This window comes from Zootoca vivipara, chromosome Z1 (assembly GCF_965207765.1).
Source record: "Zootoca vivipara chromosome Z1, rZooViv2.hap1.1, whole genome shotgun sequence".
NCBI classification, from domain to species: Eukaryota; Metazoa; Chordata; class Lepidosauria; order Squamata; family Lacertidae; genus Zootoca; species Zootoca vivipara.
In genome coordinates, this window is record NC_142583.1 from 35255251 (window position 1) to 35270819 (window position 15569).

At 41.7% G+C, this 15569-nt stretch overlaps 1 protein-coding gene across 1 annotated transcript; it reads right to left on the minus strand.

The window, feature by feature from the left end:
- Positions 1 to 1081: 1081 nt before the first annotated feature.
- Positions 1082 to 10980, minus strand: FGB (fibrinogen beta chain). The gene is made up of 9 exons (XM_035112358.3): positions 10849 to 10980; positions 10609 to 10629; positions 7895 to 8101; positions 6209 to 6392; positions 5020 to 5247; positions 4219 to 4332; positions 3131 to 3253; positions 2047 to 2332; positions 1082 to 1413 (listed from the first exon to the last, which is right to left on the minus strand). The coding sequence occupies exons 1-9, from the start codon at positions 10948 to 10950 to the stop codon at positions 1185 to 1187; spliced, it is 1494 nt and encodes a 497-aa protein (XP_034968249.1). The 5' UTR covers positions 10951 to 10980; the 3' UTR covers positions 1082 to 1184.
- Between the last annotated feature and the right edge of the window lie 4589 nt (positions 10981 to 15569).

Consider the following 15569-nt stretch of genomic DNA (forward strand, 5'->3'; position numbering starts at 1 on the left):
AGTTTACATACGCATGTTCGGAGGCAGTATACTTCTGTAGCCAAACACAGAAACATAATAGAATCTCTGCTGGATGAGGCCAGTGGCCCATCTAGCCCAGTATCCTGTTCTCACAGTGGCCATCAGATGCTTATCAGATATCTGCAAGCAGGGAAACCCAGCTGAAGAAGCATCAAGGTGAGTTAAGCACCCATTTATTTAATTAACACAGCAGCTCAATTGCTCAATTGCTTCCCAGAAGCCTCTGGCTGGCCACTTCTGGGAAAAGAATGCTGGACTTGATGGACAATTGAACAAATCCAGCAGGACCTCTTACGTTGTGAAGTTTCCCCCCACAGAATTTGAGGCAATAACTCATTTCCTCACTTTGAATCTACTTTTGAATGGGCAAGTTGTGGAATTCCCTCCACACAAAGATGCATCTAGCTTCTTGATGGTACAGCTTTTGTCGCAGTTCATTACCCTGCCCTTTGACAGCTGTGAGGGGTGATTTAAGTTGTATAATACTTTAAATTGTATTAGATTTTCATGTAAATTCTTTTATCTGATTTTAAACCGTGTGACGGTATTGTAACTTGCCCATGGACCTTAAGGCGAAGGGTGTGTGTAAGAAATCCTGTAATAAAGAAATAAAGTTAGCGGAGCAGAAAATGTTAATACTATAGAGGAAGTATGAGGTATTCAAAAAGGTTTTTGTATTGCCTATCTGTCTCAAAGGTATCATATGATGTTTGCAAACTATTTCAATGAGGTTAATCCAAGCCAGGAACCCTGGGAACTACCACCCCCGCAAGGTAGAAGTCTTCTTACTTGGCTTTGGGAAGCTTGGCCAAAGGTTCTGGCAGTGTCCCAGAGCTCCCCTGCACATTCCCAAAGCTTGGCACCTTGCTCACCCTCAGGGGGAGGGAAATAAATGGAGAGTGGGTTTTCTGCCCCTCTCCCTTTATTTATTTCCCTCCCACCCCCACCTGCACAAAGCTGTGATCGCATAAGTAAAGTAAGTGTAAAATGCGAATTGCCTGTATAACACTTCTGCTTTTACTCACAGTGCATTTAACCAACATAAACATGGGAGAGTGTGTGTGTTTGCCGATTCATGTTTTAATGCAAAGTTAGGCTCAAATATATCATGAAACAGATATGAGCACACAAAAAATTGCCACTGTTTATTTAAATAATGAGCGCTATTGTTGGATGACTGGTCTAATCTTCATGCTGGCTTTCTTCAGTGAATGCCAGGACCCTTTCCAATTCATCCATACCATGCCATCATCTGTTCCGTGTTTTGCCATTTCTGAGGTATAATGCCCACCCCAGTAGTATCTGCCATTTGGATTGGCGGAATGGCAGCGATTGTACCACCAGCCACCACCGTCTTCTTTGGAACACTGTTTCTTTGGGTCTGGATTTGGCCTGCGGGGTGAAATATACAAAAAGGTATATTTTACATGCACCAATAAAAAAGTAAATGCATAATCTGCAAATCCAACATATATCAATTTATGTTATTAATTGTTTTCAATTCTGAATTTTAAAGTGCCCTGGTGAAGGGTGAGTACCGGTAATACATTTAAATTAATAATAATTGTAATGAAAATTACAACCATAATAAATGTAATTGTGCACCCAGTACAGTAATAGCTGTATCTCCCTTGGACAAAGTAATCTCTATTAATCAACCAGGAGATCATCCTATGGTTCTCCGAATGATGAATTATATAAATTATTAGCTTATAACTCTTAACTCTAGGATACTTTTTATAATCTGTTCCAGCCTGACAGCATGATCCTATACCTGTCTAATCAAAAGTAGCTCCCCCTGAATTAGAAACATGCCCCCCCAAGCCTGACAGATGTATCTGTGTGCCCATCAACCATTGGTGTTCATTTATTGCAATGGTAATAAACTATGCCAGCCTAACAGGTTGCAGTCGTGCAACCTTAAGAGTTGCAAAGGAAGCAATTCATCTCTAGTCATACCCAAATGTGTCCCAAATGTGTGTGCCAGAGTACAGGAGCAAACCAAGTGCAAATGCATACACATACCAGCCATCATTGTCTCTGTCGAAAGTGCTGAAGAACATGCTATTGTGGATTGTCATTGTTCGGTTTTCGCCGTACAGCTGCGACGCTCCTTCTAACAAGGCATTTCCAGCTGTGCCCCTGTAGTTACTAACTGAGAGCTGATACTTGTTTGCTTCCCCCTGAATGCTGAATCCTCCATATTGTGCTTTAACCTTATCGCCATTCCAGTCTTCCAGTTCGATTAAAAGCTCAGTGGGTCCCATTTTGGTAAGCTGGCTGATTTTGTCATTTCCGAGCCAATATTCACCTGTGGTATATGGAAAACACATTGGCTAACGCTATCTTCAGAAGGGGTTTTAAGGAATCTATTCTTTGTCCTAAATCTGTAAAACCTGAACCAAACAAGGCAGTTCCAAGAATTATGAGAACACTTAGCTGGGCAATGAGTTAAAACCATATGTTATTTTTTTAAAAAACAACAACAGAAACAGAGAAATCTTGCTTATCCCTGCTCTTCTAAACACCCCAGTGCAACCAACAGTCTTTTATTGATTTATGTAAGAGGAAAGTTCGGAGACTGTTAAGACAGCTACAGAAAACACTGCTTGACACTGCTTTGCTGAACAAACTTTATGCATCGATACAAAAAGGAAGCAAAGGCAGTCAAAAGTGGTAAGCATCAAGGCATTAAGGCGGCAGTGTTTATCAAACCTGGGTCTCCAGTTGTTACTGGACTACAACTCCCATCATCCCTGACCACTGGTCCTGAACTTTGAGAAATGTCATAATGATGAAGGCATTCATTAACACAGCCACTTGATCCATTTAGCTGCAAGGACATCGGAAGATGCATTACTGTATACCAAGTGGGACTATTGACCCACTTTGCTCAGTGCTGTCTACACTGACTGGCAGCATCTGTCCAGAGTTTTCAGCAGGGGACTCCCCCAACCTTACCCAGAGAAGCTGGAGAATGAATTTGAAACCTTCCAGATGCTCTATCGCTAAGAAGTGATGCAACTCCCAAGTTGCAGTATGTCCTCTCACATTCTTCACCAGCCAAAGCAGCTGATAATAAGAAGCTGCTCAGAGTCAAGATTCTTACCAGGGGTGTCACAATAGTTCTTTCCACCACTGGATGCAATATTTCCAAACCCTTTTTTATAGGAATCCCATGCTCTTCCAAAGTTAACACTGCCATCTTGGCGGTTTTGAATAAGCAGCCAACCTGAAAAAGGTAAAAGGATGCAAAAAATCACCAGTCATTAACCAAAACAACGGAAAGAAGAAGAAGAAATATGCTGGCACAGGTCATTTTTAGTGTATCAATATGGCCTCAGTAATTTGTGTCTCAGTGTGTCTGAATGTACTGGTATATAGAAGACTTCAGTAAAATAAATAGCCGCACCTCTATCTAAAGGACATGCACAGTCTATTTGGACATTCTCATATCATTTCAATAGCAGAACTTGTCAGTGGATAATTGCTTGTGTAACAGAACAATACCTGCTGGAAATAATGAGATCTTAGCAAATGATTTCTCATGGGGGCAGATGCCAACTCTGGATTATAACTTGAGATGTTTACCTTGCCCATCTCAAGATGGGCAGGGTATTTAATAACAAAATATACAACTATGCTCTAAAAATATATGATCACATCAAGGGTGGCACCTGAGATTTCAAAGTGCTAAACTTTGATGTGACAGTATCCATAACACATAGCCTACAGGGGGTGGGGTGGGGAATCTTCTCAGAATTGAAATCCGGCCGTAGACTGAGAGAATGTGCATCATGCTTGACTACCAAATACTTAATTTCAAAGTTAAGTTGACAGGCTGTAATTTTTTTCTTGTTTACGCAAAAGCTGCAGATGTAATACAGTTGGTGCAAATTTCTTTGCCACTCTTTTGGTTCTCTTTACTCAACATAGTAGCAGCTTCAAACGGGCAGCTTCAGTGGGTCTTCTCCCTGAATAGCCTCCCCTCTCTCCTTGCCAGTGTCACTTGGACTTGCTCTCTCCCTCTGGGACCAATCCACACCACTGCCTGGAAGGCAAGTGGAGGCTACAGTTCCTTCACCTTGCTCTTATCTCTGTTGGCATCCTGGAAGCAGCAGTAACGGCACAGATGGGGAGGGGCAAGGGGTCCTGGAAATCAGCAATGAGCTCCTGTGGGGCACTGGCCCAACTCACCTCCATTGTCTGTTTTCATGTCACAATAAACTCTGTATGGTTTGAAAAAAGGATCCGGTTGGACGAGATACATCTCAGATGTTTCACCTCCTTTCCGAATTATGTCTTCACACTCTGCAATCAGAAAGCCATGATATATCTTGCTGAGCAAGCTACAAAAATACTGTACCTGTACTGTCCCACTCACATCCCTCAAACACGTGGTATTCATAGGGTCTTTGTGTTTAGGGTCCACACCCAATATTTTTGGGAATCCTACTGATGTGAAAAGTCTTTCCTCCACCCATTTTGTTAAAATACAAGGTTCCCTCAGTAGAATGAGGCAATAAGAGATTTTCATTCGCTTAAGCTGCATGTAATGAACCAATTACCACGAGGGCCATCAACCAATTCGGAAGAAAGGAAGGAGAACAGCAGGCAAGTTGGCCTTAGGCCAAGAATGTGGAACCTGCAGCTCTCCAGACATTGCTGGACTACAACTTCCATCATCCCTGACCATGCTGGCCAGTGTTGATGGGAACTGAGGGTCCGACAACAACTGGAGGCCCACACATTCCCTGTCACTGTCATAGACCTTAGGATGAAGCCACAGGGCTGCTGTAGCCATCACCAGCCACAATGGACTTAGCAGCTTTGGTTGGGGTGGGATTACCCTGCTCATTATTTAGCGGTCACGAGATGCCTCATTGGAGATGACAGTGTGGCATAAGGGTCTCTGTGAATGCGCCAGTGGCACCATCAAGGCTGCCTGTGTACCTGTCAAGCTGCGGAGCAAGACAAGCTAGGAAAGAGAGAGATTACCTTTGCCCGACACCACAGGTATATTGCATGAAACCGTACAGGGAGCACGGCACTCTTGCAACTGAGAAGTGACAGTTTTTTGCAGCTCTTGTATTTTCTTTTGCAAACTCTCCACAACTGAACGAAGAAGTCGCAGGTTAGATGGGATGTTGTTGTCTAGGTTATCTTTGATGAAAGTGTAGTGTTCCTCAACCTCCTTGTTGTATTGAGAAATTACATTCTGGTTATCTGAAGGGGGGAAAAAATCAAAGTCATGTACTGTATACATATTTTTTTTAAAAAAAATTGCTAACAGAATAAAAGAGCATTTATTGTGTCAGTACATAGACCATAGCAGACTTTTTTTTTCACCCAATAGGCTAGTAATCCGACACTGACTCCCACTGCCCTCGCATTCCTCTGCTGCATCCCTTGTAAATTTCTCTAGATTGGAAGCCCCTTGAGGCAGAGAACAGACCTCTTATTCTTTGTAAAACAGCACCAGTGTTAATAACGCTTATCCTGCTCAGAGTAGACCCACTGAAGTTAATGGACATGACTAATTTAGGTTCATTAATTTCACTCGATCTACTCTGAGTAGGACTTAGCCGCATGTATATGGAGGGTACAATAGAAATAATAAATACTATTGTGTTATAAGCCATGATCAAGATTTGACTTCTGCTTCATCTCCTGGGCAAGCACTTCAAACATTTGTAGATGCCATCTGCCTATCTGGTCCAGCATGCAAGTCAGGAATTATGACCCCGATTACAGAGATTGATGGCTGGCTGATATGATCAAACTGCCATACTGCTAAATGTTTCATTTTCACACATGGTTCGTACATTCCAATCCCATATAAGTCTATTCAAAATAGACAGCAGTGTTTAAGCTTTCATTTAATGCTATTTTTATGTCTGATTTTAATGTCTCTGCTTTTTTCTATTTTTGTTGCGTAAGTCACCTTGAGACACCCGATTACAAAAATACAACTAATACATAAAGGTAGGAACTAAAATATATCTATAAAAAAGCATTCTGCTGTCCCACCACCTGTTTGTGCGGGGAATGTGGTCATGAATGTGCCCTCTTGTGGTTTTTATTATCATTCATCTTTCTCGAGAAGCCTTTCAAGATACCCAGAGCAAGGCAGTTTTGACCATGTATTGATTTGCAGCACGGAATAAGTGACAATAGCAGGGTTTACCTCGTATTTGTTTCTGTTTCTTTGCTAGCCTCTCATCCAGCAGGTGGGTATAAGAATATATAGTTGAAGTGGATTGCTCTAGCTTCTGCACTTTGTCTGTTAGATCCTGCACAGTTGGCTTCACTGTCCTTTCCTGTTTCAGCAGCGCAGTCCGCAGCTCGCATCCAGTTGGGCATAAGACTCCCTTTAAAAAGTGTGCCACACACAAACACAATGCAGTTGAATGCTGTAGGTTAGAGCTAACATGACATTAAGTACATTTTTTTAATTCAATGTGCATGCTTTTAAAAAATATATATGCAAGTAGCAGCCACAGCAGTAGACCAATAATTACCAGCATCACAGTGGGCAGAAAGGGGGAGTTGGTTCCAACAAAAGTCTGAAGCTGCTATTTGTAGTGGAAAGAAATCCCACATAGGCACCCATAAAGGCTTCTCTTGTGATACAAATACCAACTTAGGGGTGCAGTAAATATTTTTGATGGAACCATGGCAGGGTGGAAGGCATAAACTCTCCTCTCAACCCTTTAAATTCCAGGGATTCAGATGAGACTTAGCGATCATCCAGAGTTTGTTGTCCCATGTGCAGTTTTCTGCTTGCCTCACTGCTTTCTCTGGGGAAAGCCGCTTTTAGCACTGAATTGGAAAAAAACGACAATCCACAAAAAGCCCATTGATGTTTGCTCTGATTCAGTGGTAAGTAGCAGGTCTACCCGGGGAAAAGTGGCAGGCAAGAGGAAGAGTGGACGAGCACTAATAGTTCCAGTCACACAGACCCATAGCAGCGTGGGATACATTTCCTCATGGTGCCATCCCATAGTGCTTGGGTGTGGGTGAGCATGGAGTTCTGAATGGGTTAAAAAAAAGAGAGAGATAATTGGTCATTCATACATGACCATGAGTGATATGGAATTGAATCACAAGAAGGTTACCACAGAATTTCAGGCATATGCGGATTGGGCATACAAGGTAGGTGCAAACAAATTAATTAATTGGCTAGCCACACATTTGTCAGATGGCTAATAATTGGGGGAGATAAAGAAAAGAATGTCTGTGTTATGATCATAGCTGCCAAGTCTTCTGTTTTTCGCGGAAACCCCCGTTTCCCGCTGTTATCCCGAATAGAAAAAAAACCCGTAAATCCCCCGATTTCCTACCTGCCAGGGAGGCTCCTTCTGTGCATGTCTGGACATGCGCAGAACCGATTTTGGGTGCCGCTCTGCCCATGTCTCGGCACTGGAAATTGGGCAGCGCCGGCACTGGAAGTTTCTCCTACGCATGTCCAGACATGCGTAGAAGCGACTTCCGGTGCCGCGCCGCTGCTGATCCCAGATTTTTTAACGGGAGACTTGGCAGCTATGGTTATGATGTGCAAACAAGATGAGTTTTTAACCATTAAAAGAGCAATTGTTTAAAAGCAGCTGCCATAAATACCTGCTGGCCACACAGATGTTTCACTACAGGCCTAGCAAAGTAGCTCTGAATCAAGCTCCCCAGCAGTGCATGTCTGCAATTTTTGAAATATCAGGATTACAGCCCAAAGCAAACCAACAAGAAATAGACTGATAATCACATATACTTTCCCACCAAAGTGCTTCCCAGAGGTAGCCTTATCAAACAGGATGAAACCTACTACTTGCTCTTAAGAATTATTGTCCCACCACACTAGTAACACACATAATCCTACCAGCTCTTCCGACATATGTTTGCAGCCTCCATGGTCAGGGAATGCAATCTGCTCTCTTTTTTGGCCAGCGACAGGTGGTTTGGTTGGACGAGCCCGATATCTAGAGCCACTACTGGGAGGAAGAGGAGCTGGTCGGAGAGTTGGATATGGCTCCCGTTTTTTGTTTAGTGGCCTGTGACCTCGTGCATCTACTCCATCGCCGTCAACCTGTTCACCGACAGCAGTGGGAGGATAAATAATCCTGTTACTGTTATAATCGGCAAACAATTTACATTATAAAAAGAAGACATTGTGCATCTACCGAAGTATTTATTCCTCCAAAGTTTTGTTCATTTTCCAGCTGCTCTCTCCTGTGTAGTTTGGGGAAGGGCTGCGGCTGCGTATTTTAAAAGTTTTTTCAGATGTTCTTAATGGTTTAAAATATTTCCATTTATTTTACTTATTTTACTTTAACCTGCACTGTTTTGCTGTTTTGCCGTGTTCCACCTGGGCTCCTTTGGCAGGAATGGCAGGATGGAAATGGAATAAATAAAGTGGCAGGTTCACATGTAATGCCAAGCCACAGTTAAAACAAACTAAGGCGTGTAAGCCAACAACAAACCATGGCTTCAGACTGTGGTTTGTTGGCAGTGAATAAAGCACAGTTAAGCACTGGGCAGGGTTTATGTGTAATACTAAATAAGGGTTTAATAAACCATGGGTTAATATTAAGAGCAAACCAGGCCTGTTCTAGTATTTTGGACTGGAGTGGGGGGCACAGGGGTCATCAAGGGGCCTCAGAATAAAACTGTATGCAGAAATCTGTGGTTGGAGGCAAGTACTGTAAATTCTTCAATATAATTGACATTCTTTTGAAACCCATTAGGGAATGGGGAAATCACTTAGCATGTGATCTGGAGAATAACAGCAGATACAGAAATGCCTGCCTATTTGTTCTTTGCTTGCAAATGCACCCTTCCCAGCAGATTTTTTAATTGAATAAAACTGCATTGAAATGTGCAGTTTGGTCCTAACAATTATGAGGTTTTGTGCTTACAAATACATAAAGATGCTTAAGGAATAGGTCTAAAAAGTATAGCAGTGTTAGATATTATCTAACATCCCAATGAAATGAACAAAACCTGAGAAAAAATAAATCCAAAAGCAATGGAAGGCCAAAAAAAAAATCAATTTTAAGATAAAATGAGATAATATATTACAATACAAATAATTAGCCATTGAACTTCATTCAAAAGATTAACTGAATTCACAAAAGGTGACAGTGTTCCCATAGACAAAGTTCATGTGCTACTGAATTGTCATGTTACAGAAATTTTCTTCCCCCTGATGGTATCATGTCCTTTTCAGAATCTTACATGGAAACAGTCAAACCTTTTTGTATGTATGTGGGGTTTAAATAGAAGTTGGTACTCAGTGAGTTCTCAAAGGAAAGCTTTCAAAAGCATATGCAGATATGCTCATAACACAGTTATACATAAGAACCAATTCTGGGGACACTGGATTTGGATCCATGAAATCTGAGTACAAATCATGAACCTTTGACTGGCTTCAGTTAGCAATCTGTAAAATGTGAGTAATGATGATTTATCACACAAAGTCATGGAGAACAAAAACTGGAGGGATAGAGTGTGAAGCATTTTGTACATTAAAACAGCTGTAAAACTAACACACAAGGATATGAAGAGAATTAGATTTTCATGAGAACTAAAGGTAAAGGGACCCCTGACCATTAGGTCCAGTTGTGACCGACTCTGGGGTTGCGGCACTCATCTTGCGTTATTGGCCGAGGGAGCTGGCGTACAGCTTCCAGGTCATGTGGCCAGCATGACAAAGCCACTTCTGGCGACCCAGAGCAGCACACAGAAACACTGTTTACCTTCCCACTGTAGCAGTACCTATTTATCTACTTGCACTTTGACAAGCAGGAGCTGGGACCGAGCAACGGGAGATCACCCCGTCATGGGGATTCAAACCGCCGACCTTCTGATCGGCAAGCCCTAGGCTCAGTGGTTTAACCCACAGCGCTACCCACGTCCCTTTCATGAGAACTAGTCCTAGATTAAAGAATGCTCATGATGAGTTTGAACCTAGTATGAAATCAAGTAAACATGCATTCATTTTTATATATATTAATGATTAATCTGGAAGCATTAAAAACAGTTAAAACATTTTTCCCCAAAAAATATTTTAACTTTTTCTTTGCTGCCAAATTTGTTGAAGATACATTTTAAACCAGTCAGAAACTCAGCCCTAACTACTTTCCTAGGTGCTGGGATTTTCCTTCTTCCTGTAAGCACCAGAGGTGCTCAGCGTCTATGTCAATGTGCTTTACTAATATTGATCCTCCCTCAGGCCTCCCAGATTTAGAAATGATTTTTTAAAAAATGGTTTCCAACACACTTTTTATTTTATTTTTTAAAAAGTTTCATTTTAAATTATGTTTAAAAATTTAACAGATATACCTGAATAATCCCATGAAGACTAGCGGGCTTTCCTCACCCCACCTGCCAACTTTATTTCAAGAAATGAATTATAAATGTCTCTGCAATGGCAATATTAAATAAATTCCTAAATTGGAGGTAAGTGCATTTTTTTTCCACACACACAATTATTTGACAGCAAATTATAAGCAAATACGTTTCTAGAACAGAATCCATAATTGTAACCATTATGTGGTTTTTCTTTCTTTAATTAAGAAGAAAACTCGGTCTTACCGGAGTTGCGGTTGCGGTTGCCTATATAAAGGAAAAGGGAAGAAAGAAGGGAAAAGGATCAGCATTAATTACACATAACTCAATAATTCAACCCTTCTCTCCTACATGCTTAGTTTGCAAATTATTATTTCCTTAACACAAATAAAAAAGTATTAGGTTTTGCCTCTATTTTCTGAAATCTAAACCAAAAATGTGAACACATAAAATATTTTTTTTAAAGAAAAACCTTTATATTCTAACCTCCTCTTCCTCATCATAGTCAACAGGAGCCTGGGATTTAACTACGACAACAGAAAGGAGAAACAGCAACAGTAGTTTCATGATTTTGGATTGCGTGAGCATCTTAGCAGCTTTCCTCCCCTCTGTAAAATCAGAGAAAGCAAGTCAGTGATCATATATAAATGAATCAACCTGAAGTATCTTAGCTGGTTAATGATAGGTCTGCCGTCCCACACTGTTAATATTTAACCTAAATGTTCAGAGTTTGTGTCTGGACAAAGTCTCCAGTTGAGCAACAACTTTTGCTATGTACCATCTTCAAGGGAGGACAAATAGGTGTTATTTAAATATAGCCCTGTTCATTTGCGAAAATTAAAAATGTTGTAGTTGTAAGAAATTGGGTAAAGAAAACAGACTAGCAGTGTTTGCAACTGTAATCAGGGTCTTCATAGTCTTGTTCCTTCTTCTCCTTTTCGCTCTTCAGGTCTCAGCAACCTGACCCAAAGCTATGTATAACTACATTGTCTCAAATCTAAAGAAAGTTAAATGTCATGCTTTATGTCTCATTGAAATCAATAGGGAGAGTTAATTGTTGTGACTATGCCCCATTAATTCCTATGGAGTTGGTCTTTCCTTTACTCACATGTAGTTTGAAGTCTGTTAGTATAATTTCACATACTGTAGTGGTTTTGGATATTTTTCATGTCTTCAAATGGCATTGCATGCTGCCCATCCTAAGCCACGTCACCTCCATTTTAAAAAGTGCAATTTGTTCTTCAACCTCAAGTCTCACTGTGCAACAGATCAGCAGCTTTGAATGTTTACACAATGAGAAGAGCTTGTGCAAATCTTTAATGTGGCACATCAGCCAGATTAACCAGACAACAATTTTTATTTAAGCTTATTAACTGCATTCTACCTCAAGCTTTCTCCACGCCAAGCAGAGTTTTATAAGCATCTATCATCTACCCTCCTGGGGAGCGTGGTGCGCCTTCCCACCAGGCCCTGTCCTCGTCCTCCGCCGCCGCCACGTCCCGCAACAGGCCCGCCGTGCTCGCCGCATCCTCCTCGCCGGGAGGCCTCGATACTCCACCTCAGCTGAGCCATCGCCGCGCGGAGAGCCGCAGGGCTGGGAAGGGGAGAGCGCGGCCTCCAGAGAGGCTTCGTCGCCAGCGCGCACACAGCGCGGGGGAAAGGAGGAGGCGCAGCGCGGCGGTGGGACCAGCATAGGGCTTAGTGGCTGGTTGCACCCCGCCAGCCCCCCCCAGTGGCTGCCGCCCTGGCGCAACGCGCCACTAGGCCCTATGGCAAAGACACCTCTGGGTCAGACTCATGTTGGTAGCTTCTTATGTTATAATGTCGTGTAAATACCGCTTCCCAGAACAGTAGTTGGAGCACACTGGAAGTGTGTACAGTGGTGCCTCGACTTATGAATTTAATCCATTCCAAAGGCACCTTTGCAGGTCGAAAAATTTGTGTCGAAAAGCGCCATTGGAAACGCGATTTCCCATAGGAATGCATTGGAAACGGAAAAATTTGTAAGTCGAAGCAACCCCATCTAAAAATCCGTAAGTCGAAAAAACCCTATCTAAAACCGCCGCGGTTTCCGTTCGGATGTCGAGAAATTCGTAAGCGTGCAGCCATTTGCCCCACTCGTAAGTCGAAAAATTCAGTTGTCGAGTCATTCGTAAGTTGAGGTACCACTGTATATAGGCTAAAACTTGACTATCTGGAGATATTTAACACTATTTAGCAAATGTATAGACATACAAATTTGTGCCATACTTGGAAGTCTCACTGAGAGTTCAATAGGACTTACTCCCAGGACCAGAGTTGTTGAAGCTCAGACACCCATTCCTGAACATATTTATCTATTATTTACAGTAGTACCTCGGTTTACAACCACAATTGGTTCGGAAAGTCTGTACTTAACCTGAAGCGTACTTAACCTGAAGCATACTTAACCTGAAGTGAACTTTCCCATTGAAAGTAATGGAAAGTGGATTAATCCGTTCCAGATGGGTCTGCGGTGTTTGTAAACCGAGGCATTTGTAAACCGAGGTACTGTATGACTGTATTTGCTTGTCTCACCCTAGGAGTATGTGGAAATGGAGCAGTGAATACAAATGTCCCACAAATCCACCTAACCCTGCTCCCACTAAGGCAAATAAAAACCACCACCATTAACTGTGGCTACAGCTATTAAAAGCCAGACCAAATAAAAATGTCTCCCAGCACTTCTTGAAAATGATTATGTTCAAGCCTTGAATATCCATGGGATGGAAATTGCACAATTTTAGGGCAACACCAAGAACCTCTCTTTGCATGTCCTTGTTGTTCAAATATGTATGGCAAATAGGTGACACAGTACAGTATGTTCATTTCCTTGAACTGTTATGAAGTACGTTGCTTTTTCCTTTTTTGATGAGGCAGAAAACGACCATCTTAGCAATTATTGGAAGGTACAGTAATTCATTCTACTGTGAGAGAATGTGTAGCAGATTCTTCTAGCTCAAGAGGTGGAGGTAAAGAGTTTCTCTTAAAACAATAAAATGTCGGCTGACATTTCTCCTTTTTTCCTAGGCTTTCCTCTTATTTACCTATATATTTGGACAGTGGAGAACAGAGACCCTAAACTGCATCGTTTGCCTTGTTGGTTTGTTCCGTCATGGTGCAATGCCCTGCTTTGACTGATAACCCAAGGCCACTGGTTAGTGACTCTCAGATCAAATGATATCTCTATGTGCAGCTGTGCAGAATTCTTTGAGTAGGCCACAGATATGCCACTGTGTTTGTGCAAGAGGGGGCTACTTACTGGTTGTTAACTTATTTAGAAATGTCCTTTTTCCCCAAGCAGTGTTGCAAACCTACTCTGTCTTTTAAAACAGCAGTGTAAACATGAAATCTCTCTCTTGTAGTCGGAAGGCAACAAATATTTGTAGTAGTTTCTCGTAAGTGAGACTACATCGTGACAATATTCTGGAAGCAAGCAAGCAAGCACACACACACACACTTTTAAAGATTAATGTGTGGGATGCTTCCTGTTTATTTTCATCAGCTGAGTTAACCCGGTTGTGAAATTTAGCATGGAACTTGAACTAAACAATTAAAAAATGCTCTGAAAGCTCTCCAGAAAAGCGGGACTTATCAAATGAATAAACAAACAATTTAAAAGACTGTCCATATAGGATACGAAACAAAAGAATGAGCTGTAACAATATTTGGAAGAAACTATAATCTGATATGATCTGGGATTTGTTTGTTTTTTGAAACTTCTTGGAAGGAATTTGAATCTTGGCTATCTCTAGCTCTAAGGATGAGCAAGGATCTTTTTAGAAACAGAGGAGCTGCATGTCTACACATACATGCCTGGCAGCATGCATGTTTGCTCAGAAGTAAACCACATTGAGTCCGTTGGAGCTTACTCACAGAGTAGTATGTATAATATCAGAGCCAAGTAAATCTTGCCAGATTTCTAATGTTAAAAAAACTGAATTTTTTTCCCATGAGGTCAGTGAAAAGCTAACTCATGCACTCTTCTGTTCAGAATCTGTAACTACACTTAATGCTCTCTGAGGTTCAAAACATAACTGAAGCCATCTGATTAAACTTAATGTCCACAGATGTAACGGAACTCAGTTTTACAGTAATTATTTCACAATGCTGGACGTACCCGCACACACACACAAGCATTCCACAGCCACTTTTGCAATTCATTATATTCAGTGTATCTTGATGATTTACATGGGTGCTGCCTTGAGCACAATATTCCCATCCCCCCCCATTTGCTTTTAGCATTATTCAGTAGTGGCGTCAGAAAAAACTTGGTGGGCAAGAATAGAGTTGCCACCATTTCTTCAGAGCAAGCAGCAATGCTAACAGGTATGACCTCTCAGAACTTAATTTATTTACTACACAAAGGCAGAAACAAATAAAATGATTTAAAACAGCAAAAATAAGTAAAAGTCCACAAACAATAAAATACTGCAGTGACCCAGGGAAAATTAAAATGTTACTATACCAGAAGTGAATGCAGCCCTCAATTTTAAAAAGGTTCATCAACCATGATATAAAGGTGCCATTTGAACTGCTGTAGTGAATTATGGTAGTTTCAGCACAGGGATAGTTATACTGTATAGCATTCATAGGAAGCTGTGTTATGCCAAGTCAGACCATTGGTCCACCTGGGTCAGTACCATCTCATTGACTGGCAACTGCTCTCCACAGGTTTTATCCATCCATCCAACGAGTACCTTTTGCATGCTAAGGATGTGCTTAACTGCTGAACCACAGCTCTTCCCTGGTTACTTCCCAACACCACCACAGGTTAATGCCTTTGGAAAACTATCCAGCATCACTGATGTACCTGGATTGGAGAAGCCTTACTTCCCACTAAGTTTAAAGGGATTATTCCAAAGCACTGCAGCTTGTTAGTCAGGTAACACAGGAAAATCCAATCTGATACCTTACCCTGGCACTCCAGTCATGTTCTGCAGCCTTACTCAAACGGAATTGATTTCTGGATACTGTAATACCAAAATATGTTTCAGATGGATGCGGGTGGCGCTGTGGTCTAAACCACAGAGCCTAGGGCTTGCCGATCAGAAAGTTGGCAGTTTGAATTCCTGCGACAGTCCCAGCTCCTGCCAACCTAGCACTTTGAAAGCACGACAAAGTAGATAAATAGGTACCGCTCCGGTGGGAAGGTAAAAGGCGTTTCCGTGTGCTGTTCTGGTTTGCCA

What these genes read in the sequence shown, in the direction of transcription:
- FGB (XM_035112358.3), bottom strand. Translation starts at nt 10,950, where the DNA reads ATGCTCACGCAATCCAAAATCATGAAACTACTGTTGCTGTTTCTCCTT. An exon ending in GAAACAGAAACAAATACGAG is followed by an intron (nt 5,248 to 6,208) that starts GTAAACCCTGCT and finishes TCCCCCCTTCAG; the next exon opens with ATAACCAGAATGTAATTTCT. An exon ending in ACCTGTGGTGTCGGGCAAAG is followed by an intron (nt 4,333 to 5,019) that starts GTAATCTCTCTC and finishes TTCTGATTGCAG; the next exon opens with AGTGTGAAGACATAATTCGG.